The 27,999-nt window shown below is 41.4% G+C and overlaps 2 protein-coding genes across 4 annotated transcripts; one reads left to right on the forward strand and one right to left on the reverse strand.

Moving 5' to 3' along the window:
* The first annotated feature begins 279 nt into the window (after nt 1-279).
* sav1 (salvador family WW domain containing protein 1) lies at nt 280-9,320 on the forward strand. 2 transcript variants are annotated; one of them, XM_069661776.1, is made up of 5 exons: nt 280-555; nt 1,555-2,064; nt 6,938-7,208; nt 7,493-7,648; nt 9,066-9,320. In XM_069661776.1, the coding sequence occupies exons 1-5, from the start codon at nt 462-464 to the stop codon at nt 9,280-9,282; spliced, it is 1,248 nt and encodes a 415-aa protein (XP_069517877.1). In that variant the 5' UTR covers nt 280-461; the 3' UTR covers nt 9,283-9,320. The 2 variants fall into 2 exon arrangements, with proteins under 2 accessions (XP_069517877.1, XP_069517878.1); XM_069661777.1 differs by lacking the exon at nt 280-555 and adding an exon at nt 575-662.
* A 2,889-nt stretch (nt 9,321-12,209) lies between these two features.
* On the reverse strand, nt 12,210-27,999 carry atl1 (atlastin GTPase 1). Of its 2 annotated transcripts, none has more exons than XM_069661943.1 (14): nt 27,849-27,999; nt 24,884-25,134; nt 23,753-23,887; nt 22,226-22,330; nt 21,542-21,592; nt 20,894-20,950; nt 20,076-20,168; nt 19,858-19,996; nt 19,254-19,381; nt 18,777-18,833; nt 17,295-17,366; nt 16,781-17,212; nt 15,732-15,746; nt 12,210-14,114 (listed from the first exon to the last, which is right to left on the reverse strand). In XM_069661943.1, exons 1-14 carry the CDS (start codon nt 27,880-27,882, stop codon nt 14,001-14,003), a joined length of 1,683 nt encoding a protein of 560 aa, XP_069518044.1. In that variant the 5' UTR covers nt 27,883-27,999; the 3' UTR covers nt 12,210-14,000. The 2 variants fall into 2 exon arrangements, with proteins under 2 accessions (XP_069518044.1, XP_069518042.1); XM_069661941.1 differs by having other exon boundaries at nt 27,843-27,999.

Consider the following 27,999-nt stretch of genomic DNA (forward strand, 5'->3'; position numbering starts at 1 on the left):
GTCTGGTTTGCTTTTGTAGCTCATAAAGAGTAATCAGAATTAATTTCAGTCTGTTTCATAACCAGCGGAAAAGCTCACAGGAGCTTTAAATAGCCTACACTTTTTTTATCTTACTTATTTTTTCTCTTATTTCATGTTATTTTTTCATTTGATTTATAATTGGAATTGGTGTAGAGAAGCAGAAAAATAAGATGACGAGGAAGGAGGAGGGCAGGACTGTACATTAACCGCTCCCAGGACCAGCAGTGGGAGTACACCGCTGCTCAGAGCGGACTGGACCAGCGGAGGAAAGACTCAGGCGTTAGCTCGAGTTAGCTGGCTAACTAGCTGCTAGCCAGCTAATCTAAAGCTTGAAATGTTTACTCTCCGCGCTTTGCAAGCTGAACGGGATGGTTGCGGAGTCCGGGGGTTGTGCCATGACATTAAACCGCCGTGTTGTTGATGTGTCCGAGCCTTGAGTTATGCTCTCACGAAAGAAAAGTAAAAACGAAGCGTCAAAACCAGCCGAGGTACACGGGAAGTATGTGAAGAAGGAGACGTCGCCGCTCCTAAGAAGTAAGCGCAACAAGTTGTTAGCCAGCTAGCTCAGGTTAGCATCAGCTATCCTGCTAGCGAAAATTAACTTTTGTGCCAAAAGGTGTGAGCTGACGATAGCAAACATGGTAAAGTGATTGTATGAAATCTTTGTGTCAAATTAATGTGTCTTATAAGCTTGTATATCACTGTTACATTGCGTTTTGTACACCGTAACCATACAAGTTGCTAACCTAGTCACTTAGTTAGCTTAGTTAGCTATATGGTCATCCTGCTACATTAACGTCAGCTGCAGTGTCAGAGAAAAGTTAAGAGATAACGGTTTTATTCAGATGATAGCAATGGAGGAAGTATTTGACGCTTTAATACTATTTATTTTTGACTGTTTTATGATGAAGTATTCAGCTACTTTGTTGAATGTAAAGTCAGATTTGTTGCTAGTTAGCATACATTTGCAAAACTTGAATGAGTGTTGTCATTCGTTGTTGACTTTTTGAGTTTAACTCTGAATGTTTAGTTATCCACGAAAAATCTGTCTTTTATCTGACATGTAATTATAACTACATTCATTATCTACTTAACCATGAATTTACTTCGTTAGAGAGTACCTATTACTTAGCAGTAGTGTAAGAAGATTCACTATTCTTCATAAGATAAGGTCAGGTCATGCATTCAAACTTTAACACCAGCAGCTAAAACTATCAAGGTAGTACTAGCTAAATGCAGGTGGTGCTAGATCTTTCTTTGCCTTTTAAAATAATCAGTTAAGTCTTAAAATCTGTTCTAAATCGTGCTGGTATCCAGTGCAGGTGTGCTATGCAGTGATGTGGTCTTAGTGATATTATTTTGTATTTTGTATGTATATTTTTTCTGCCTGATGCAGTCAAGTTAAAAAGTACAGTATTTCTCTCTGAAGTAAAAGTACATGTAAACTGTACATGAGCGTAGCACTTGAGTAAGCATTCTTACATTTCTCAGCTCTGTTGGCTGATTTCGATTTTCTTGTTCACCTGGTTGCAGATCTTATGCCCTCATTCATCCGTCATGGACCTACTATTCCCCGACGAGCAGAGGTCCCGCTGCCAGACATGGGGCCCTCCGCATACCCTGCGCCACCCAGCCGGGAGCCCGTGGTGTCCCGCAACAAGAGCTTTCTCCGCACACCTGTGCAGAGGCCTCCTCATGAGGTGGCCCGCAGAGAGAGCCACCGCATGTCAGCACCTCCATACCTGCCTCGCAGTCTGGGAGACCTGCCCCACGAGTACGGGGGCTCCTCACAGTCCTTTCTCACTGACGTGAGCCCCATGTCTGAGAATGGAGACCCTGCCCGGTATTATTACCCCTCTGAACCTTACTACGACAACCAGCAGCACCAACAGCAGCAGCAGCAGCAGCAGCAGCAGCAGCGTCAGCCCAGGAGGGTCCCAGACCGGTTTCCTGAGGACTTTAGATACTATGAGCACAATGAACACAACTTCCAAAGACTTCCACGACAGCACACTCCCCCGGCTCCAAGCAGACCCCCTTCAGGTAAACATGAAAGGTGTTCTATTTCTCACTTTTTGCTGTTATGGTTTCGGTGTTTCTTCTTCAGAGCAAAGTAAACAGTGGTTAGTAACAAAAGGCCTGGGTGATAGATGATTTTCCAATAATGACAGAAGAAAAAAAACCAGTAGAATATAGTTTATTAAGATGCTCTAAATGTGTCTGTCACACTGAGAGAGATATTCAAAACGACCAGGACCGTAAAGTGGCTGTGGCGTGACGTGAAACACTAAGAAAGTTGTCTGTTTTCATGTCTGGAAATCAGATTATCCTCTCATTTTTTCCCGGAGGAAATCCTCTTTTCTTCACTGATAGCTAAAACCGCGCTGGCTAAAAACTGCAGACTGATTTGCTGTTGGGTTCATTTATGCTGTGTGACAGGCTTCTACATCTATCCTTATTGGGTGGAACATGTCTGTAGTTTATCATTCTTATCAACATAAATAAACGGAAAAAAAGAACGTTGAAAATGTTAGTGAAATCAGGAATTGTATTCTTTAAGTGCACACATGATTTTTGAAAGTGGAAAAAAGTCACTCATAGTCTCTTGAGGGACTAAAAACCACCTTTTGATGGCGTTTTGTCCGATAATTTGGTGGTAGTATGTAAAGCAATCATGTTTGAGGATGAGTGAAATCACATCAACAGCTTTTCCTTTGACTCTCAGGAGCCTTTTGAGACTTTGAATATTAATAGTAAAGTGTCTGCACAAAGTCATGATTTTGAGTGTTTTTATGGATGGTTTGTGGACCATACAAAAGTCACTGTACAGCTCAAGAGGTTAATTTTGTATCAGTTATCTTGAGAAATTAAATATTTTATGTTGCAGCTCAAACGTGTAAACCAAAGTGTGATGTTAGTCTGTAATTTTCATGTCATAATGTAGTGAGGGTCACAGGAATTTTTCCAACCAACTCCAACCGTTACAGAACCTTTTTATTTTTTGGTTGACTCGTCATCATCATGTATACGGAGCCGTGTTTGGAGTGTAGTTAAACGAGCATTAGGGGCTGTGCATTTTCTCTTCTCTGTTTGCTGAATTTTTCTGCTGGCAAAGTAGCAATTTGCAGACCGCTCCCAGTCAGAAGTGTCAGCCTCAGACAGCTCACTTCTATGAATCATCTGAGTGCGTAGGTGCTGGTCTCTGTGAAATCTCACTGCATACGTCAGGTTAATGCAGGTTTTCTCGAAGGACAGAAGTGTTGTATAATAATAGTTTGCATATCTACTTTCAGGGCTTCTTGATTTCATTTAGAAAAGTTACTTGTGCTTGTTGTTAACAGAACATAGGCATTAAATCAATGCAATAATAGGGCTAATACTTTAGAATGTACATAGTTTAACACATTTTGTTTGTCAAAAAAAAGAAACACTGTCAGCAGTTATGACAAGATTCACCTATCAGCTATAGTATTATCTAACTATCTATCTATCTGACTTCGTTCCCTCCTGTCTTGATCGTTGCTTGTGTTGTATAAACTCTCAGATGTACACTACCAGTCAAAAGTTTGGACACACTTTCCCATTCACAAGAAAATGTGTCCAAACTTTTGACTGGTAGTGTACATCTGAGAGTTTATACAACACAAGCAACGATCAAGACAGGAGGGAACGAAGTCAGTAAGAGCCAACAAACAGCTTCAAGTGCGATCGGACACTGGTGCCAACAGGCAGTGTATAGGGTGTATTTTTTGTTTGTTTTTTTAATAATAATCATCATCATCAGCAACATCAACAAGATCAGTATAGTCATCATCATGAAAATCCTAGTCAGCATAAACTACATCCTCGATGTCATCATCAATCAATAGCATCAATATCATGAAGTGCAGAGGTGTTGAAAGAGCTGGGTCTTTATTTTGTCTGAAGCATATTAGTATTATTTTAAAACCTGCTTTGCTGTCCCTGTTTGTGGGAACTGCAGGACGATGCATTTGCAGAAATCTCTTGACAAAATAATTTGGTGTTTAAATAAAGTTTTTCCCTGTCCTTCTGGGTGTTTTTCCAGGGAATAAATATGTCTAATAAATAATATTTACAAATGTTTTGTCTGAAAGACCAGCTCCAGTCATGTTTTTAGACATATAAAATGCTCTGCTTGAAATAATAAATTGTGTCTGATGTGTTTTTTAGCAAAATACGTTTACCTTGAAATATCCTCCCAAGGCATCTCCTCCTTCTCCCTCATTAAAAGTCTGCATAGGCCCCGCCCACTATGCACATTTCTAACCGCCCCCTCCGTTGCAAAAACAAAACACATCTCTGCCATCATTTAGTGGCAACTAGGGCTGAACAATGAATCGAAAATTATTCCAAATCGCAATTTGGCCTGCTGCAATTTTCTAATCGCAGGAGGCACAATATTTATTAAAGATGAAATGTGTTTTAAAATACCATTTTCATTTAGATATTGTGCTGCAGAGATGTTCTGGCCTACACATCATACACAGACGTAAGCATCAAATATCTTTGTTTGGTACAGATCCCTGCAGAAAATGCACCATAATCGTTTTAATGTTTTTCAATGAAAATGACAAAATAATCGCAATTTGATATTTTTTTCAAAATCGTTCAGCCCTAGTGGCTTGTTGAAACTTAGCAGCTTGAAATGTAGTAATGAGCAGTAGTAACGTTAACGTTAGCAGTCAGTAGTGAGTTTGCAAACATAACGATGACGGTTACAGCTGGCTCGAGCATCGCTAAAGTGGTTGCCATAGGTTACACATAATGATATGCATAGCGTCACCCCGTCCATTAACAGGATTGGCTCCTTAGGTTTGTGACGTCTCAAACCTGCCAATCTGAAAACGTGTTGTTCAGCCTGTCCTTGGTACACTGCAGGTTAACAGCAGACAGGCCCAGCCGTGGAGATGACTGCTCATGTTGTCCCTGATATGTCTTGTAGCACATGAAGAACACCACATGGAGATGTTTACAAGGTTAAACACTGGATTTTCACTGAAGGGGGGCTTTCATTTGTTGCTGGTGACTTTTGATGATCATAGACTCTTTTCTAACGAGGCTTTCTGCTTCGTGTCTGTATGAAGACTTCCTGCAGCTTCAGTTAAAATATAGCAGTCTACTTTTGAATGTACACAATGGATTTCCTGTGATGTGTTGAGCTGTCGGTCTGCAGTGACTGTGGCGGTCTGCCATGTTTCTGAGGAAAAGGGCAGGGATGATGATGAGGATGATGATGATGATGAGGTGGTGGAAGAGGAGGAGTGCATTTCTGTGGAGCGCTCTCACATTCCCTCCCTTCACTCAGCAGCTGGCAAAGAGCTCCGGCTCTGTTGCTGTCACTCTCGTGCAGAATTTATCAGATTGTAGCCGCCATTTTGCTGAGATCCTTCATCCCCCCCGCACACTCTCCTGGGTTTTCATCCCTTTCTGGGACCCTGCAGACTCACTGGCTTTGAGTCATGATACTTCTCACTTAGTCTAACTCATCCACACAGCTGTTGGCTCCACATTCCTTGCTGACATTACTCGCCAGTTAAAGTGCAGGAACCCGCTCTGAGTTTTTGGAAGTTCAGTGGGTTTTTTTTTCTCTTGCGGTGAAAAATCCAGTGTTTGTGTCTGGCCATGCAGAGATCTCTGCCTTACTGCCCAAGCACAACAACACTCCCATTTCCTACAGTTCATCAAATGATGTCAGTCAGAATAAGATGCTCCGTCACAACGCACACACAGTCAGAGAAGTTAAGGCTTACTTCAGACCTGTAGACAGATTCAGGGTGTCGTGCTCCAAGTCCACGATTAGATTTTTAAAGATGTTTTTTAAGCACTGACAGCAAAGCCAGCGAACACATTTACATGCACGCCTACTTTCGGATTTGATGGGAGATTAGATAATACAGTTTATCTCCGGTGACAGTGAATGTAATTGTAATTCGTAGCTGTAAATATAAACTGTAAATATGCCAAAATGAGCCAATAGCCATGATGTAAAACACGTCATTTGCAATGAACAGAACTCAGACATGAGCAGTCATAAAGAAGAGCATAACATAAACAGCACAATGTGTTTGGATGTGCTGAATTTAACCTTATAAAGTCGCATTTTCTGATTTAGACCTGTGGGATATATTTATGTTAATCAGGTTTTCGGAGCGTCCTTTCTTTGGAAACAGAAAAAATTCACACACAGCCTCCGATCTCTTTATTGTCAGCACTTTGTGTGTAAAGCCAATCATTTGCATGGCTGGGGTTAATCGCAGCATGTATGTATGAATATATTTGTCATATTATCAAGACTTTAGGATTATTGTCTTATTTGGGTGATTTTGTGGAATCATGCAACCTAACCCTAACTGGTGAAAAGTTCATCATGGCGCCGGTTTAGTTCAGCGGTTAAATCGGCGACCATATCGAGAGGCTACAGTCTTCGATGCGGCGGCCCCAGGTTCAACTCCCACCCTTTGCTCTTTGCTGCGTGTCATCCCCGCTCTCTCTTCCCCCATTTCTGCCGCTATCCACTGTCCTCTCTCTAAAAATAAAAGGCATAAAAAGCCAAAAAAATAATCTAAAACAAAAGTTCAACATTCATTTTGATTTCATGAGAAGTGTCAGGATCTGATTTGCCTTCCGTGTGAGCAAAGACCTCTGCATCAGTCTTGCATTTATACATGCTTGATTGCATTCCTCTGTCTCCGGCTCCATGTCCAGCCGCATCAGAATGACCTTTTTAAACGCCGGACATTCCTCTCCTTTAAACCACGTTTTCCCACACATGCTGCTCCTCAGAATTTTCCCAAAATACTTCTTCTTTCCCAGCGGCGCTGTTTGCAGCCAGCTGTATGTTTGGTCCGACATCTCTGCCTCTCCGTTTCTAAAGAGAAATGTTTGTTTTCCTCAGGCATAGGTCGAATCCAGGCCAAGTCCCTCGGGAACCTCTCCAGTCTGACGGGAGAGGACCTCCCACTTCCTGCCGGCTGGACCGTGGACTGGACCATCCGAGGCAGGAAGTACTACATCGATCACAACACTAACACTACGCACTGGAGCCACCCTCTGGAGAGGGAAGGGCTCCCTCCAGGCTGGGAGAAGGTGGAGTCGGCTGAGTTTGGGGTCTACTATGTGGATCACATCAACAAGAGGGCTCAGTATCGTCACCCGTGTGCTCCAAGGTGTGTCATGAGCGTGGAAAGTAAAATGTGTTGTGGTTTATTTAACGTACTTGTATGTTTTTTATCATTTCCTCACAGCGCTTACAGCCTCTGTTTCACTGAAAATGTTGTTTCCCCTCAGAAAACTCTTTGGGGTTGCCCAGCTTTGTGTCACACAATGCAAATTCAATATAATTAGTTTTCTTTGTGTGGCTCTATTCTCGTGTTTTCATGCACAAGCTGATCTAAACAAACAGTGGGATTAAGAGGGTATAAATGAACCATTATATATATGTCTGTTTCAGTGTGCCTCGCTATGATCAGCCTCCACCTTTACCACCTCCTGTGACCTATCAGCCGCGTCCTGCAGAGAGGAACCAGCCGGTTCTGGTGCCAGCGAACCCATACCACACAGCCGAGATCCCAGACTGGCTGCAGGTGTACGCCCGGGCCCCGCTCAAGTGAGTACTCTACGGCAGCGACTAACGATCAATTTCTCTCGTACAAGTTTGGTCTAGAAAATCTGTTTACTGTCACAAAACAAAACGGGGTTGGGCTTAGTTGCTTGAAATGACTGATGATTAATTTGTTTACAATTTATTGATTTGAATCGTTGCGGCTCGGAGTGTGATGGATAAATATTATAATATTAATACTTACTTTTGCTGCAGATGACAAATAAATGAAGTTAACTGTGTAACAAAGAATCCTGACCCTATAATTATATTATAAATATAATTAAAATAAAGTTTTTTTTAAACATTTTATGATGTTTGAAATAGGGATGTCAATGGTAACCGTTTATTTTTACACCTGAGAGCCTCTTTACCCCTGGATATCTGTAGTACAGCTAGACTGATTTATCTGCCAATGTTCCTGTTCTTATTACAAATGTTTTGGTATTGATGTACGTCATAGGATGACTTCACAGAGATGCTAAACTAGGTTTCAGCTGATTTTGAAACGGCATTACTTGCTTACAAAGTGTCCGGTTTTTGTTTGTTTTGTTTTCTGGCTTCTTCCAGGTGGAAAAGTCTCTTTTATTTTTAAGGCATGTGACAAATCACCTCCACAGGTTATATTTAACCTTTTACCATCCCAGGACGTCACAACAGCTGGTAAAAATGGCTGCTAAAATATTGTAATTCATTGTAAAAATACACTGAATTAAATTTTTTTTACTTGTTTGCCGGTAGATAGTTGCTGTCTTGGGGTGTTTTATTTTAACCTGGTTCTTAGTTACTTGAGTCAGAGGGGAACTTGCCTGCATAAACAGTCTCTGCTGCCACCTTCCTCTTCATCACATTGTGTGTTTGTGGATGTCGTCCCTACATTACATAACGGGCAGTTTAAAACGTGGAAAACCGTGCAGGCAGCAGAGGGCGGCCGCAATCTGCCTCCCTAAATTGATGTAAAATAAAAATCCGAATAACTAGAGCGTCACTTATAAACCCTCCATCACCCTCTAGTTGTAGAGAGTGTAGGGCTTAAAGTCTTTCAAAGACACTCAAAGAAATTGTATTAATATAAGCACAAACTAAACTGTATGCACTGTATTTGTGCTGCAGATAAAACTTTGCCCTCTGCTCATAAAATAAAATCAAAAACTAAGAAATGAAAAGAGATTTTTGGGGTTTTAAAGAGATTTTCATTGTTTCTACATTAAAAACTAAACTTTTTTAATGCAATTTATCACTTCGATATAATAGTTAAAAGAATGTCATAACATGTTAGCTTAGGTGGTTGAAATTCTTGGGAAGTGAAGTATTTGGAGTTACTAAAAGAAATAATATGACAAAATAACCAATGTAGACACTAGTGAAGCGTTTCTATAGCAGAGTTCAAAGGGTTAAAGTAAACGTGTTCCCTCTACATCAGGTACGACCACATCTTGAAATGGGAGTTGTTCCAGCTGGCGGACCTGGACACGTATCAGGGCATGCTGAAGCTGCTCTTCATGAAGGAGCTGGAGCACATCGTCAAGTCGTACGAGGCGTACCGGCAGGCGCTGCTGTCAGAGGTGGAGGCCCGCAAGCAGAGGCAGCAGTGGTACGCCCAGCAGCAGCCCAACAAGAACTTCATGGGGAACATGTGAAGTGTGTGCGCAGCAGGGACGCCTCGCCGCCACGCCGCCACGCCGCCACGCCGCCACGCCTCTCTGAGGTCTCCACAGTTTGGGAGCGGTCGGGGTTTCCTTTGAAATCATGATCCACTCTTAATTGCCTCTTTACCAAAACACATCTGTGCCTTCGCTTGATCCAAATATATCAGCCAGGAAGTCGAGACATGTACGAGCAAAGGGGGGCACTTCTCCCCTCCAAGTGACACTCGATGAATGAATGAACGTGACTGAAAAAACACTCCAATGAAGAAAAGGATCCTATAATGTGCTACATGTGGTGCCATTACAGCCCTGAGAACTGAATTTGCTGTTTGGATTTCTGCTTTGAAGACTGAGGAGGACAGCGTGTGGAACCTGCGGATATTTGTTCAGAAACATCCTGACATTGTGCCTTTTCAGTAAAATACGACGCAGCCTGCTCACAGTGTCTGCTCGTGTTGTGTATACACCAGCGACCCGCCTCATTTTGTCCCGAGGGAGAAAACGACAGGCAGCTTCTTCTCATGTTTCTGCAATACTTTTATTCCCCCTTTGCTTTGCTACCCTGATAAACTGAAACCACACACTTTTATATTAAACCAAAAGTGTGCCATTTTCTTTTTTATGACATATTCTTTATACGACAATCCATCAAAACTTTCACAGGTATTTATATGAAAACCCGTCTTTAATTAAAGACCTTTTGTTGGAAGAAGTGGTTCGAGCATCTCTTGGCTCTCGGCATTACTGTAAGTCAGGAATATTCTTGTGATTGTGTATAATGACACGTTAATAAGCTACTGGAACTTAACAAAACACTTCCATGGACACAATAAGTTTGCCAAACAAGTGCAATTCAGCTTCTCCAAGTTCCACTTCTCTGAATATTTCTTGCCTCGGTAATGCCTTATTTTTATGGACTGACACATCTCCTCCTGGGAGGTTCTTGTAAGCATTTTCTATTGATCACCAATCAATCAGCTTAAGCCCTTTTAAGACACTCAGAAATGTTTTATTATGAAGGTTTTGACTGGTGGTTTTCTGGTGCTAGTTTTCTTTTCATTTATGCACCAAGGGCAAAAAATGTTTCCTGACATTATTGCTTTCAAAATAGACTTTACATCAATTTCCCAGAATGACAAATAGATCCAAACATTTCTGACTGCACTGAAAGGGGATCTGATTAGGTAACAGGAATATGTTTGTAAAGAACTTCTTCATCGAGTCCTCGTCGATGCAGAAAGGTCTCAATCACACCTGCTCAGAATGGATCCATCAGTTTGTACATATCTGATTTTGTGGATTGAAAATACAGGACATAAGCAATAAAGTCTGCAGTGAAGAAAAAAACATGTCTGACTCTTCAGTTGTTGCCTCTTACCGCCTTCTAAGTCTTAAAAATAAATCTTGAGACAGAAACTAATGAAAGCAGCTGTAATCTATGTTTCCAGGGCGGGTTCACTCATGGGACTTACAAGCGTGCAATGATCAATACAGATCGATCGATTTGTTCAACAATAAACAATGCATTGTAGATACAAAGTGAAAACATTGCTCCATATTGTCGTCATCTTTAAGATACGTCTGTTTTTTAACTAATAAGTTAGTTAAGTCAGCTAAGTGTTGCTAGGCATTGGAGGGGCGCTTTGTGACGCAAAGGTAAGGGCGGTAACTGCTGGTGACGCTAACAGGAAACCCTCCGCAGACCAGACCGTCCCATTTCAGTTCAGCATGAGCATCTACACAGCCTTCGAATGACTTGTCCTCCGTAGACCGCGTCCTTTGAAGGATGCAGCCCCTGAATTAAGACACAGCTATGTTTGTGCATGAGAGTGGAGCTAACACTTGTGCATATTGACTCACCCTGACTAGCATAAAACAGGCTTAAAGCAAATAATGCCTGGAAGAAATAAATAGCGACTTCAAAGTGTCTCCTAGTTTAACTAGAAGGCCGAACAACCGATCCTAGAGCAGCCATGTTTTTTACAACTTTGGAGTGACCGTGCAGTGTGGCCACATGGGGGAGGGGCTACGCGCTCACCCCAAATACTGTCAGCCAATCGTGGCTAAGGTCTGACCTTTGAATGGCAAAACGGCTTGTTTGTTTCAGGAGGAAGGAGAGGCTCCAAGAAGAATACAATTAAAATGTGTATACAATTTTTAAAGAGAAACAAACTTTTCCAACGTGATTCAAAAACTTTAGAATAATAGAAAAACATGTGTCACCTTTAAACTCTGCAGCTTCACTGTTTTGGTTCACTCACAGCTCCCATACTGCAGTAGTTTTTGGCCACAGTTGGCAGCAGAAAGATAAGATAAACATAGTGTAGCTATTAACTGCTGTAGAGAACTTGGGGGCCGTTAAAAGCCATGTGGTAGGCTAGGTAGTATTGGCTTGGGGTTCGGGTTACCCCCTACCTTAGCCTTAATCCCTCATCTTCCTTGCTCTCTCTTCTCTCCTCTCTTCCCTCATGAAAGTGAGGGAGTAGCGGGAGGTAGAGCGTATATCCCGATCCGGCGGGGGCGAGTGCTTGGCCAGGACAGGGCACCTCACCTTCCCTGCCTTCTTTCTAACACACCTCTTTCTGTTTTTCTCTTTTGTGTTTAAAACACTTTTGTAGTATCAGCGATGTCTTATGAACGGATCCTGGGTCTGTTGAAGTTGGCAAAGCTGCTCGTGTTGTGGTGACCACTCAGGGCCATGTGGGAGGTTAATTATAAGTATTGGGATGAGGGCACAAGGGGAGGGGTTTCTTCACTGAGCGCTTATCATTAGGGCACAAGTATCTCGTGTTAAATTCAAACTTTTTAAGTAAAATAATAAATAATTCATTTTATTGAGAATAAAACAAATATTAGAAACTCATTTAAATATTTTTTTTCAGACTAAAAGATGGAAATGTTTAAAGAAAAAACTCCAAGTCTAGTTTTCAGTAATTTGGTCCAACTTTATTTATTTGCTTGTAACTGAAATTGCGTGTGGAAACTGAGCAGTGACGAGTTGCCTCCCGTGAGATCCAGAGTTGATTTTGGTGTTGATGAGTGGGGGCTGCTTCAGGAATGACTCGTTGAATCCCAGATAAAACCTTCTGGCACATTTTCCCGAGTGTTTTTTTTTTTTTTTTTACAGATTAAATCTTCAATTGTTATTTAATTTGGAGAGTGAACGCAACACAATGTCAACAAAATGCTACCTCTCTGATTTATGAATGGACAGCATGAAGAAGAAAATACTCCTTGATGGTTTCTTTATGTGAAGGCCTCGCTGATGTTGATTACACATTGTGGAAGACTCAAGAAGCCACTCTGCTGCAGTGCCTTTAAATTTCCAACCCTTGAGGTCAAACCTCAGTATAAACTTGCTAAATATGCATGACAGTGTTCCTGTACTGTCGGAGACCAGAAAACACACTCGAGTGCTGCGGCTGTGTGTGATGCAGACGTTTACAGTGAGCTCTGTGATTCTGGGTCGTTCAAGAAGCTAAAAACAATTAGCACAGTTTTACAAATGTACAGTAACAGTCTACAAAGCCACCAACAACTGCAACAAAAAGGGCGGGGCCAGGCCTCCTTCACCATGCAACAGTTTGTTTTCTTACAGATGATTCAACTTAAGTGTGTGAAGACGATGAAAGCGATGTGGAATGAGGATCCTTTTCCAAATCAGGCCCGTCGCCCCGCCTAATCACAACGAGCTTTGACTCCTCAGCGGCCACAGAACAGCTACATTCCTCGGATTTGCTCGAACATTCAGTGAGAGAAAAAAAACACAACAATGGTTTGGCCCACTGACTCTACATCACAATGGAAACGTCCCCCGCCCCCCTCCTCTCAACCTCACAGAACAAACACACACATACAGAGCATCACTGCGTAATACAAAAACTGCAAGCGGACTCTAAAGTGAGGGATAATGTCAGCTGTGTGTCGTGTAAACTTGAACTTCTGTTATTGTTTTTTGTCTTTCCGCCCCGAGCTGTGAAGGTCAGCGCGGAGGAACTCCCTGATCCAGTCAAAAATAACCAAACAAACAGCTTACAACTAATAAATGTGCCACCAGGCGTCTGCAGGTCGCTGCATTCATGTGAAATTAATGTCATGGCACAGAACCACTTTGTCACAACCATTAAAACTCATTTTTTATAAAGTATACCTGGTTTAAGAGCTTAAAGATGACGCACATTAACCATTTACCATGCTGATGATGCTTGGAACGCTTCATTGTTTAACATACAGTACATATTTTGGCTTTCAAACATCGCAGGTCATAGATATTGTTTCCTATAAACAGCACTAAACTTTAAATAACAGAACAACCGTCACAAATGTAGGGGGGTCACACGTTTGGCTATACTTTGAAAATCTTTGTTGGTGCTAAATGATGAGAAAAAAAACAAACCCGTCTGATTTGAAATCAACAGCTGACTGGAGGTTGGATTTCAGGTCTCCTCCGGCAGAGTGAATACAGCGTCTGTACAGGGGTTATTTATTTTCACAGACAAGAAGTGAGAGACGATGAGGGCATCCATCGCTCGAGGAGACGCTCTGACCTATACATGAACATTATACAGTCCGTTTTTAGGGTTTAGGGTAGGGGGGCCAGTGGAGGGCAGCACCAGCCAATACCAGAAAAAAGAGTGCCTGATGGGTGAGGATGCTCCTCCTCTTCCTCCGCCTGTCCATTAACAGGAAGTCCCTGCTGTCTCCTCTAATCAGTCCCTCTTCTTGTCCTGCTCCTCGGCGTCCTCCTCCACCTGAGGCCCAGGGAAGGCGTGGTGGTACAGGTGCCTGTGATTGGCCGCTACATTATACAGCTTGTAGAGAGCCTGTGGAGCAGAGAGGAGGTTACAGGTTACTTTAACTCGCAAACATTGCTTAAAATAATATCACGGTAGGAAAGCAGAGGAGGAATTTTGATTGTGACCCAGAGAGCAAACTATAGCCCTTTTTACACGGCAGTTCCGCCTCAGTGCCGTAACGAAGCTCCGCCGTCATGCAGCCTTTGCTATGTTACGTGACACATGAAAGGATTAAAAAACATTAAATAATGTAGCATCCAAAGTGTAAAAGAATTGGACGTAGCCACTGTAACATTATCAATTGGTTTGTGGCCTGACACTTTAAGGCCTTTAAATTAGCATTTTAGCTGTTATGTTGTTATTTGGAGTTTAGGGTGGCCACATTTGGAGATGGAGAGGAGAAAGGGGTTTGCGAACACTATCACTTGGGCTAGCTTTGTTAGCACAGGGCATTCATAGTTCACTGTGATATTAATTTTGGCCAGCAGAAAACAGGCTTCAAACCAAACAAACTTCTACATTAAATGAAAGCCAGTGCTCAGATTGTCTTTAAGTACGACCAAACAGCCGCCCTAAATCCTCCTCTGCTTTCTGCTCTGTGTGACTCTACATGGGAGCCTCAGTGACTAAATGAACATCATGCTGTACTGAAGAAGACTTGAAACTAGAGACTGAGACCATAAACTCATCAGGAAAATGTTCACTGAGGTAAAAGCGAGAGCTTGGAGCTTAGGTTTGCAAATATGTCAGCCAATGCTAGTGCTAGCTTGGTTAGCCAGATGTGTCTGTTATTCACAGAACTATGATGCTAACTGGGGTCCTTATGTTGGCTAGCAAGAAACATCCTACAAAGAAACTGTGCCTAAAGTGTGTTTTTGTAGAACCAAACACTAAACAAGACCTTTTTCAGATCGCCAAGGTAGCAACTTTTCAGTCACACGGTAGCCACGCTCTAAATCACCCCCTGCTTGTTGTCTCTTTTATTCTAAATGGGAGCAAAATTAACTAAAGGATAAAATGTTTACTGAGGGAATAAATGAAGAGAGAAGTGTGGGCTCATTTTCTCACAGACTTCTATCCAATCAGATTTTTGTTTTGTCAACCAGTGGGGTCGCCCCCTGCTGGCCATCAGAAAGAATGCAGGTTTAGTGCTCTTCAGCATTGGCTTCACTTTTCAAACATGGCTACTTCCTGAAGTCTATGGTACCATCGTTGCAGAGCCTGTGGACGGATGGTCCACCTGTAGACGCAGACATTGCTTTACTCTTATTTTAAATGCTATATTTGACCTTCTTCACTCTTACTTTCTAATTTGAATGTCCGGGAGCTGCTTTCACAGCATGCATTAAAAGTGCTTTTGAACGACTGAAACGCAGGGACATCTGGCTGTAGATGTTTTGAGTTTAGGATTATTTGATTTTCTTTTGAATTGTTATACGTTGCGTTTTAAATCTTCAACAGTGTAACCGTGTTGCTGCCTGTCTCAGCCTCTTATGAATTAGATTTTTAAACTCAGTGAGACTACACTCTTGATTAAATAAAGGTAAAAAAAAATTCAAAAGAAACAAAAAACATTTTTTCCCCAAAAGATGCTCCTGCCGTCCCTGCCTTTGTAAATATTCCCACCTGAATTGCTCCACTTACCTCATTTGTGCTCCCCTGCAGAGGCGTTAAAAAGAAAAATAAACATAATGTTAGCACACAGAGGCACAGATAAAACACAGTCATTACTGCTGTACAGACCATGAAGCTTCGCTCACTCTGCCTCTGATTTAAAGGAGATTGTCGCCCTCTAGTGGTCAAAGAGAATTAATCTGATTGTTTCTGATAAAAATGTTTCTTCTGTGAACAGTATGTCTTTGTTTAACATTCTGTTGTTCGTTTGTTTGGTTTATTAATTGATATGTCACGTTCATTTTGCTGCATTTGAGAAGCACTTTGAAACTGCCATGATGTGCTTTTTATTGAAAGATTGTTGTTGTTATTCTTTGTCTTTTTCTTCACTTCTTTCTCAGTGTTCTATGTGAACACTGACTTCCATGTTTTTTGTCTGACCCCTTGATAATGTGGGCTTTTTTCTTTAAGGAAACACTTACATACAACAATACATTTTATTTACTTAGTTTTCCTGTGATAACGAGTTGTTTCCGGTTGTTTTCTCGAGATCTCAACTTGTTAATTTATTTTTGATTCACCTGCCCCTCCGTAATGTCACATGATCATAACTCGTATCCCCAGAGCTGCAAACAAAAAAACAACACGGACATAGAAACAGGCTTAACTTCCCTCATTAGTGTGGGCAATGGCAGCATGGCATGTCCTGCTCTGTAACATCGCGAGCAGCTTGTTTTGTTTTGAAATAATCCCGTTATCACGAGAAAAACCAGCTTTGGTATCTCAAGATAACGAGATAAATAAGTCAAAATCTCGAGAAAACAACTTAAATGAACTCGTTATCACAGGAAAACAGAGTAAATAAAATGTATGTGTCCGCTTTGGGCTTCCGTAGGTTTATGCATCTATGTTTGATTTTTCTGAATGTGGACGTATGCAGAAGTGTGTTTTATCTTTCTAAACAGCGTGAAAAGACTCTGCATTATTAAAACGATGAACTCGGTGAGTATTGATTCAAATCTTCATTTAGCTGACAGCCGGATTTATACTGAACTCCTTTAATGTTCTTCTTGCATTACCTGGTCCCACAGTGCACCAGCCACCTGGTCGATGACGGCGCCGAGCTCTCGATATTCCCCGGAGTAGCGGATGTAGGCCCAGGTGCAGAGAGTGATCAGTGCCAGACCTAGGATCATGTTACACAAGCTGGCAATGATATCCACGCCCACGAAGCCTGTGATGCCCGCAGCCACGTACATGACAAAGATGACCACGAACAGCGTGGCTGGCGTGCGGGCGGCGTGGAAAATGTTCTTGGAGTCATTGTGCTTGATGTACTGGACGAACACCTCGTCGATCTCTCCCTCCAGCTGCTGCAGGTATCGGCGGCTGAACTCCTCGCCTCCCATCTTCTTCACGCCCCGGAACACCTGCAGGGCCTCCTCCCTGATGGTGCTGTGCCGGGCCTGCAGCTCGCTGGGGGCCAGGAAGGGCCGGTCCCCCCCACAGACCTGGGAGCAGAATGAGGAGAGGGTCAGAGGAGGCGCACGAGACAGCCTGGGCACAGTTTGGGGATTCGACATTTTAACCCACCTCCTCCATTTTCTTGTTGTACAGATCCTTCGCTGCCGCTACTGCTGCCAAATTATTGGCCTCTGCTGTGGCCTGAAAAAAGAGAGATGTTTTATTTTTCAGATGAACAGACGCTCAACGCATCTTAACAACTTCTTCACCACAATATGCTTCATGCTTCGGTTCAAAGTTTGGATTCTTCTGACATTTACATGCTACATGCTACAATGATGGTTATTTGAACAGGTTTAAAACCACTGGGAGTCACCAAATGTACCATTTACAGTTTTAAACATTTTCAGCGCCAAAAGTAGAATCACCAAATGATCAAATCACCTTTTAATTTTGAATTTGTTTGCGGTGCAATGGGGCTTAAATACTTTTGGAAACAGTCTGCTCAGTAGATTAATTGGACTGGTTTGAACTGTGACTTGATAGTGCACAATAAGTTCAGCCAATATTCTAATAGTGCTGACCAGTTAAACCAAGTTTTAAGAGCAGCTTTGTTGAACAACACGCTGTTAGCAGCTTGTTAGCTCAATATAGAGTACATAGACTGAGACAGGCCCCTGCTCCTGTTGAATGAATTTTGATGCTAAACTACCAGATTCTTAAACCAATAACTTATCCTACTTATTATTATAATTTACTTTGACTTAATGGGCCTCATGCAAGAAGCGATATACGAACAAATTTTCTCTTTTTTTGATCTTATCCACGATTTTTGTACCCATTAATTTCCGGGATTCCCCAATGTTTTCTTTTTTTTGCTCTTCTCTTAGGTGAGAGAAAATTTTACGATTGGTGGAGAGCACTCCTACCAAGATAAGTACATCAAATAACTCTTTGTTTTTCCAGTGCACCGAAATGTCAGATTTAAAATTGAGAAACATAAAAAATATAGGAGATTATTATATGTTTTCAGGGGAATTTTAATGATGTAGTTCTTCTTCACTTCTCTTTTTTCAGTGGCATTTCTTCTTCTCCTTGTGCCCGATGTGCACAGGGCACATCATGCACCTGCCCTTATATGGTGTTTACCTGTGCCAATTACAAAAAATCAACCATGTGGGATTCATCATTCAGCTCTCCTGGGTAAGAGCACGTTGGGATGGTTAAGAACGTTTTTTGCATCCGGCGTTGACTTCTCTTATTTTTTTTATTTAAGAGAAATTGAGGGGACTGCAGCACGAGGCCCATTGTTTCTTATCCTCGTATTTAACTGTTGCTCAGACCTGTCTTTGTGTCTGTCTGCTCTTTCAGTCTGGTTGAACCGTTCTTCAGTGTTTTGTTCTTCGTGTACAAAACATAACTTTTCACTAAAATAAAATAAACATCCTTTTGTCAAAGGAATTTCTTTTACCGAGAAGCAAAAAAGATGGTCCTCTCTGCTTGTAGCAGTTCAAGCTTTTTAGCAGGCGAATCCAAACTTCGAACGGTGGTGTACGTCTATAAGTGTAAAAGACAAAAGCAGTAAAAGAAGTTTCAAAGAGTCAACTGTACCTGCAGCATGGACTTCGGATGTGGCAGCTCCTCGCCCTGGTATATTTTGATGTATGCCTGAAAAGCATTAAAGTAAACCATAAAAGGATCTGTTCAATAGTTACTAATACTCAGAGTAGACCTCCACGAAAAGGATGGTTGAAGGTAGTAACTGAGTTTTCCTGAATGCCAGTGATGCTGTTCGGACACGTCGCCTGGCGCACCTGAGTTAATGGCTCAAAAATTGGTGCCGTTAAAACGAATTTGCGCTAACGCATTAGTCTTTATGTTTTTACCCTGCCTGTCTTTGTAGCATCTTGTTCTCTACTGTATTTAAATTTGTCGTCGCTCCTGTCAAAGGACTGCCGTTGAAAATTAGCTCACTGGCTACACTGTCACATTTACAGAAATCTTATGTGTGTTCTCCATATAGAGTAAATGAAATGAAATATTCAAAAGATAAGGTGTGTTTCATGTGACATGGTCCTTTGTTCTCACCTTGAAGTACTCCACCAGGCCTCTGCAGGTGATTTTGCTGCCGTTGATCTCCTTCACGTCGATGTTTTGAGGACTGAGCAGCCAGGGGACCAGGACCTTCAGGTTGTTTAGAAAATCACCATCGATCTCTGGATGGAGAAAAGAGGCCACGGCAGGTGAGTGTGAACAGTCTGTGCTGAATTTCACAAGAGAGACAGATCAGTGATTCATGGCAGATAACATTTGGAGGCTAAACTGCTTGTTTCCCAGGGGGCGCTGTTTCTCAGATACTACAGCTCACCACCTGCTCCTAAACAGTTTTATTAAACTTGGCTCTGCTCCGGCTGCATGCGGACATATTCATACCATGTGCCACTAAAATTAAGTCAAACAAGTTGTTATGATACTATGAACCAAATACTATGTATATAGTATGTTGTGGTATTCACCCCCTTTTCACTTTTCCATATTTAACAGTGTTAAAACCTGGAATGTATTTGGTTGTAGGACTATATTATTAACATATAACCTTTGTTTTTAATTTTAATTTGTATAGTAAGATATGGAAATGTTTAAAGCGGGTAATAATCTAAACAAGAAACTGTTCACGATTGAGGAAGTGTACCTTTGATTCTTCCATCAAAGTGCGGGTTGGTCGCCACTTTGAGGCCCGGGTGAGGCATCAGGAAACAGGAGATGTTGGTGAAGCACGAGTGGATGTGTTTACGCACGTTCTGCAGCTCTTCATGCTGGTTCTCTGAGATCTAAAACACAAACACACGAGTCAAGTTTTAGACGTGCCTCAGTCTCTGAACTCCGACCTTCAGCCTCATAAAAACTCACCTTCAACCTCTTCTCGAGGAACTTCATGCCTCCCTCCTGCCCGTAGGGAAACTCGTACGGAAAGCTCCAGTCTCGAACCAGGAAAATCATGGACTGAGGGGAAAAAGGTTCCATGTGACTCTTGTTAATGATATCCTTTTACAAGATATTTTATACCAACAATAAACACTATCCACAACAACAAACAAGACTCCAAATCTCAAAGATAAGACGGGACACAAAACAACAACCCAGAAAACTTTACATATTAAACAAACAAGCTCGACCTCTGTGTTTTTACAGCTCCTCAGCTTAAACTAAATATGGTAACTATAAAATGAACATCCATCATATACAACTCAAATAAAGTTCCTCTAAACCAGTTACACGTCTTTTGTCTTTCCCCAACTGAAACTTCACCATCAAGGAATAATTAAGTTTTGATCCTGGTTTCTCAGGATCCCACACGAGAAATAAACACCAGAGGAGGAAGTGTAGCAAAAAGACACATGGACATAAAGACAAAGCCAGGTTAATTTGTCAGTTTGTTAGTTACTCAGGGCTCGAACGTCTTTTCTGATATCATTTCAAACTGTGTGAATTTCTTTCGATGGCTGTCGTCGTTTCCATTTTAAAATAACAATGCATTTTATTATGACAGTGTTGTACTGAAGGAGACAGACCAGACCAGAACACTTAAATTCCTTACATCGCTAACCAAGACAATATTTAAAGATGCAAACAACACTTATATCTATCTGTACGTGTAACTGACATGTGTATGACGTCCTCACACTGTTACAAACCCAACCAGCAGGGGAAATAGATTTCTAAAGTACCTGGAATGGTTTGAGGAAAGTCTCCTCCATAGCCAGTCTGCCGTATTCCGTGAAAAGCTGAAAAAAGATGAAGGAGACAAAATCACTGAGGATTTCAAATGTTGTTCTTTAGTAGCAGCGACCAACAGGAGGGTTTGGACCAGGAGTAAACTTCAGATTTTAAATGTACAGTAGTATGTCAGCCTATAGTAACTTTTAGCCCCAAGAACTGCTTTTCAGGAACTAAAGGTACATCAGATTATTTAACGTTAACTGCACCAACAGCAAACACTGCAGGACTGAGCCATAAAAACAAAACTAACTGGCTGAAATGACTTGCTGCAGGTGTTCGACCAATCAGGAATGTTCAGAGTATCAAAGTTCCTGTACTTTTGGTAACTTTTACCACCTGAGAACGGACGGTTAGGGGTCAAATAAAGTCGCCAAAATGTAATATAGACTCTGATCCCTGAGGTTGAAACACAGAGTTGCTGCAGTTACTGTGGTGGAAACGCAGCTCATATAGAAAATCAGTTCATAACAGGATAACTGGCTCTGAGAGAAGCTAATGAATGTAGCAGTATGCTAACACGCTATGTGGCAGAAGGTTCCAGATCTGGACTTTTGAGCTTATAACCATCCATTAGTGTTTACACGTGAGAGTGTTACCTGCAGGTGCTGAAGGTCGTCCTCTTGAACATTCTGTGAGATGTTGTAAACCTGAAACAAAAAGACATTTATTTACATACAAAGCATTTCCAAAAGGAAGTATCAGGTGTACATGTTTAATAACCTATTAATCTACCGCTGTGCTAACCTCTCTTTGAGGCTTTATAAGGCACAGCCATGTTTTCAGCTAAATGTTAACATCAACCAGCTAACATACTCACAACTAGGATGCTAACATTTAGAAGGTGTACTTTGTGTGCCCTCATAGTTTGACTTGTTAGCATGCTAACCTTCAATTAGCACAAAACCCATAGTGCAGCTGAGGCTGATGGGTCGTGAGTTTTGCAGGTATTTGATCAAGTGTTGGACCTGTTCACATTTTACCCAGCGATGGCGATAGATTAAAAATAAGGGGATTATGAGATGACTACAATTTATTTTCTGCAGTGTCATGTTGCTTCTTTTTTGTTGACATTTCAGTCAAAGCTACGAATGAAATAAATCCATCCAATAGTGGTTGAGATGTTTCAGTCTGGACCACAGTGGCTTACAGACAGACCACGCCTAGCATCACGCTGCTATCATGGCTAAATATGCGAACCTCATTCATGAATTAACATAAATATGCATACTAATGGTCTTTACTGCAGTAAAGCTGGGTCACACGGGTGAAAGTCACTGTACCTGCATGGAGCTGATCATCGTGCTCAGTGCGAACACAGTGGCTGAATCCCTCAGCGTCGACTGGCTGTCAAACGTGCCCTGTGTGTCCATTAGCAACACGGCCACCTGTGACATGAAAGCAGAAGCGCCTTAAACCTGCATTCTTATAAAAAGGGGGCGACTTAACTGGTTGCAGATAGAAATCCATTTGTAAGTAAACATTTCCGTAATGAGTTTCTGGTCTAAATCGTTACTTTCAAAGTCTTCTTCAACACAGCATGATGTTCATTTTGAAAGTGATGGTCCCATTTAGAGGACATTCGCCAGGTATGGTTTAGGGCATGGCTATATTTGGATTGACAAATCCGTGCAAAAGCAAAAAATGTCTCGTTAAACGTTCAGTTGGGTTCAAAGAGGGGGTGTTATGCTGCTTCACATTTTCAGACGTATATATAATGTTACAATGTTGGATGGCTCAAGTTTCTGATCTGTAGGTAAAAGTATGTCGGAGTCATCAACCAGGCTTTTCAGCTCAGTCTGCAGGCTGCTGTGAATGGCAGGTTTCACGTCACAAAGTGCAGCAACAGCGGACTTCAGAGAGCTGGCCAATCAGAAGAAAGCTGGCTTTTAGGGGCGGGGTTTCTTAAAGGGACAGACCTGACTGAGTTGTTTCAGACAGAGGCTGTATGAGGGCCTGCACAGAGCACCAGTGGGAGAAACATGAGCATTTTTTTTTAACTGTAAATTATACTAAGCTACTCCACAGGTTTTACAGAGTGAAATATGAAGCTTGAAATTAGAATAATACCCCCCCTTTAAAGACACTCTAAGGAGCCGGATGTTAATTTATTCTTGAAGTAAAGAATTTGTTTCTTTGTTTAAAGCCTGTTTTTCACAAGCAAATATAAACATCACAATTAATATCACTGTAATCCTGAATAACTACTAGTGCTGTTGCTAATGTTAGCTGATAACTTTTGTGTTTAACCTCTCACTCCTCTCAAGATTATCTCAACTCTGTCCTCAAAAAAGAAAGATGGCGACAGCTAAACACCAAACTTTAGGCTTGTAAATTGTAGTCCACAAACCAATGGGTGACACCACAGAGGCTAAATCCTCTTATTATACACAGTTAGAGGATTAGAGAAGAGTTATATCTCCTCCGAGCTCATCACCTTGTTTTGGTTTCTTCAAAGGGCCACACCTACTCAGATTTACCAACAACATACCTGCAATAAATTGTGACCCAATTCAAAGCTAACAATCAGAAGCACTCTGGCTTTTTGCTCACTTTGCTGCTTCCTTCTGTGAAGACGAAACACGACACATTTGACTAATGCATGAATAAAAGAGGCGAGTTAAAAGTGTCCAACATCTGTGTGATTTCACTGGGAAACAGTGAATGTCTGCAACTTTGAATTTAAAGGCGTGGAGAACGTTTCCAAGATATCAAATTGGACAAAGTCTGAAAAAGTATCTGTGTGATCTTTAATTGTGTCACATTGTACCTTGTTGCATGAGTGAAAGGTAAACAGTAACAGACTTCACCTTTCTCCCATCTGGCTTGTCCACCAGGAAGACCTCGCTCCAGATCTGGATCCCGGTGGTCTCCCTCTCCGAGCCCCCCCTCCAGGAGAAGCCGGTAAGAGGCTCGTCTGAATCTCCGAGCCAGGTCTCAGAAGCCTGAGCAATATGAGATGTTGAGATATGAGACGAGCAATTTCATACTGACCTTATCTTGTTTAAATAGCAATCACAATTAAGGTGCAAAGTTGCAACGTTATCTTTCTGGGCAAACGGTGCATATTCATACAGATTTAGATTGTTCTACTATGTGTCTGATAACATTACAGAAAGGATCCATTTAGAAAAAACGTTTCTTTTTACCAGAAACAGCCATGACATCGCTCCCTTCAAAGCCACCAGACTCCATTGACAAAAACAGTAATTTAGCCTTGCAGAACAAGGGAGTTTAATGATGCCACGATGTCATGTCTGTTTGTATGGTCATGTGACTTTTGTGTTTTAAAGAGTTAGCTTGGATCAAACACAGCACAATAACATTAATAAACTAACCAGTCAAAGCAGCAAGTATAACAGCAACTGTTCCGTTTTGCAAGGTAAAATTACTGTTTTTGTCAATGGAGTTTGGTGGCTTTAAAGAGAGCGATGTTCAGAGTTGTTTCTGGCTTTAAAAATGAACTTACCCCTCAGCAAAAAGTTAGGGATCCTTTCTGCAATGTTGTCACACACTTAGAATAACAATCTGAGCCTGTCAGTCACAAAAACAAGAAATTTTAGCAGACATACTGTACTTTTATCAGGCCGAGGGCCCCCAATGATTATGTTGCAGCCATTACAGCCCATCTCATGGCTGCCAGCTGAAGCAATCTACTGGAGGACCTGTTAGTCCTTTAGAAAAATATGTTAAACTAGATACTAGTTTTTAAAATACCAATTCCCGTTCAATCAACAAGGACTGACCTCCTTTGACACCCCAAGAAAAAACTACTGTGAGAAACAACCATAAAGATAAACGTGACCTTTTTCCTACTCAAAATATTACTAAGTTTGTAATAAATGTAATCTGATGAAAAAAAATATCATCATTCTTAGAAAGTTACAGTAAATATTGTTTAAAACTGAAATTGTGTTAAAAACGCAGGCTAAGATACTTACATGGTTGTACATGTACCGCAGCATGAAGTCCATGAGGAAGGACTTGCCCTTGCGGAAAGCTCCGGCCACAGAGATGGCCACCACCTCGCGCTCTCTGACCTCCTCCGCCAGCAGGATGCGACTCAGCGCCGCCTCGTCCAGCTCGAAGGTGTGGTCGTCTTTGACCAGCAGCACCTGCACGGGCCGGGCTCGTCCGTCCGGCTCCTCCTCCTCTGAGCTCCAGTCGTAGACATTTTTGTCACTGAGGGACCCTGAAGGAAACAACAGAGGGGGAGAAGATTCAAATAATGTAGTTGTAGAGGCAGATCATACATGTGTCAAGTTCAAACCTGTGTAAACCATGATGGACACAGTATGTGATTTCTGCTGCTCTTTCTAAAGTCATCAATGGATAGTTTCATCTCTCCTACCACTGTGGCTGTCACCAACAAATATTTTCATGCTGTTAGTCGTTGTATTTGCCAACAAAGTTGTGTGTAAAGAGAATATACAATTACGGCCTGAGGTGGCCGAATTGTGCTGAATTTTTAAGCCTGATAGCAGTTTTATAAAGTAAAAAATTCACATTTGACCAATATGACTTCTGATTTGGAGATTTTTTGAGTTGGAGTACAAAAGACCTTTTGTATCTGGATCATGCACAGACTTTGCACCGATGTGAACATGCAAAGGTAAACTGCTAACTGCTTGATGAAACATTTCAAATACACTTCCAGCATTGTTTTCATGATTTTACATTCAGAAAAAACTGTTTTCACAAGTGTTTGCATAAAGGAAAATATACACACTGATACTTTTGTGACCTGATAATAAAGTCATCTCTGTATACCAAGAGCTGAATGAATGAGCAACGATTTAGCACTCTAATGATTCATTAAAGGTTCGCAGAAAGCTGCTTCTAAAACAAAAAACCTTTATTAAAGCATACATGAAGTTATTACTAGTATTCTGCATCACATTTTCTTTTTAAAAAGTTTTCAGAGCGGGGCATAAATCAAATCAGGCCCATTTACAGATTTAGAACCTCTGAGTATACTGCTGTATTAAAAGCAAAGCTGCATTTCATAAAGAACATTTGAACCTCTTCTCAGCGACGATAAGGAAACTTAGTGGTCCATTAACCGAGGAAACAGGAAAGTTGAGTCCATTATTCCTTCCTGTCAGCCCCGGATCAATAGCATTGCCTGTGAGCTTGTTAATACTTCTAATGAGTGGCGTCATGATATCCATCCCATCTGTTTGTATCCAATGAGATCATGTGCATTCAGAGCTCTTTCCGGAGCTTTCCAGGCAGTGACTCAGTGTGTTTCCAATCTCTGCTGTCTCATGTGGAGTGTTCAAGCTGCATGTCTTTGATTTTAGCGTTCTTTTACTTGTTTATAAATCTTTACATGACTTTTTCCTCCACACCTCAGAGATCATCTTTAATTTTGTCCAAATTTTAATCAAAGTTTTTTGTATTTTTTAATCTCTAATGCTATTTTTCCAAGGCTGCTTTCTTACTAATAAAACCTTGTATAAGGTCTTACTTAAAATTACTGTAGTCATCTATTTCCAGTGCAGACTGTTTGTTCTGCTACATGTGCTGCTGACAGTGCTGTTAACTATCAAGTCGGATAGCGTATTTTGTTTTACTTTCGCTTGATTTTTTATTCATTATTTTTTTTAATTAATTAACAATGTTCTGTTTTAGTGTTATGATCTTGCAAAATTGGAGCTATTGCTCTTTTGTGTCATATTTGTTGATATTGAAGCACTTTGGGCTGCATGTTTGAATAAAACCTGCTGTATAAATAAAGTTGCGTTTAAGTGAATCCTGCTGCAGGTATTTGGGGGGGATTTAGCCTTCAAATCCCATTGATGTATACTTTATGCTAAAACACTCTTGTGTCTGACCTTTCATCAAAGCATACAAGAATTAAGGTTAAAAAAATCCTCACAAGCATCACTCCCTCCATTCTGTGTGGCTGTGATGCTCATTTTGAGGATGTAATTGCAAATTAAGCATGCCTGTGAGACTTACAAAGGCACCGTGACGAGATTTAGGGACACATTTTGGGAGCGTGCTAAAACATTAATGCAGGAGGCCAAGAATGCACGGTGAATAATTTAAGGAGGAATCATCTGTGGTTTCCTCTCAGGCCTGAGGAGGACTGTCAGTGTGACTTTTCATCTCCTACAAAGGCCTCACATACACATACACACACCGGGGCCCGGCACGAGCACCAACGCCTGCCTGGTTAACCTGATCATGCTTCTGCTGCTGCCCTTAAAACAACCGAAGACGTCAGAAGCAGAGTTTGCTTAAAGTGGGTCAGACCAGATAAAGTCTCAGATGACAAAAATATTCAGTCCTTTTTTTCCACCTTAAAGGCCTGAATTTAAAGTCAGCATGAGCCGTAGAGGGATGTGAGTGACTCTTAGGATGCTGGTTATCATCATAATGACTGTGGCGGAGGCGATAATGATGAAAGCAGTGATGATGAACGTTAAGATGATGTGATGAGAGCTAGTTACTGATGCAAGATTACATAATTTGGTGATGCACCATCACAAGAGGCTCAGTGTGATAACAATAAAACCAGAAGGTTATTTACAGGCCTGAAATACATATCACAATTTAAGCCTCAATAATCAGCATACATTGTGTTTCCAGTACGCTGATTAATATGGTTTTAATGGTGATATGTAGGCAATGATTGTTGTAATTTGTCCGTTTTCCTGGATTGACCGATATCCATGCAAAAATCCCCAAAATATGTATTTCTCACCACGAAAAGCATCACAAATTGTTAGTATCGATATAAATACACAGTGTTGTCATAACGAAAGCAAGCCCTTCATCATGGAGTCTGAAATAAACCTGTAATTGGCTGCATTGCTTACACCCTCGCCTCGACAGGAGCATAAAAAAATCCTATGTGCGTCAGAGAAAGCATTAAAAATCAAATGTACGTACACTCACCCCAGCTGTCTCTGTCTTTACGGTGCTTCGCCATAATGCTGCCTGTATCCCTCTATTTGTCCGATAATTAGCGACCCTAGTCGGTAGTCATGAGTGTCGAGGGGTTGGGAGGATGCTCCGCCAAAACGATGCTCGCATCGCAGAAGGATGA

This window comes from Semicossyphus pulcher, unplaced genomic scaffold (genome assembly GCF_022749685.1).
Source record: "Semicossyphus pulcher isolate SPU_LCO1_2020_fin unplaced genomic scaffold, fSemPul1.0.p SCAF_14, whole genome shotgun sequence".
Taxonomy (NCBI): Eukaryota; Metazoa; Chordata; class Actinopteri; order Labriformes; family Labridae; genus Semicossyphus; species Semicossyphus pulcher.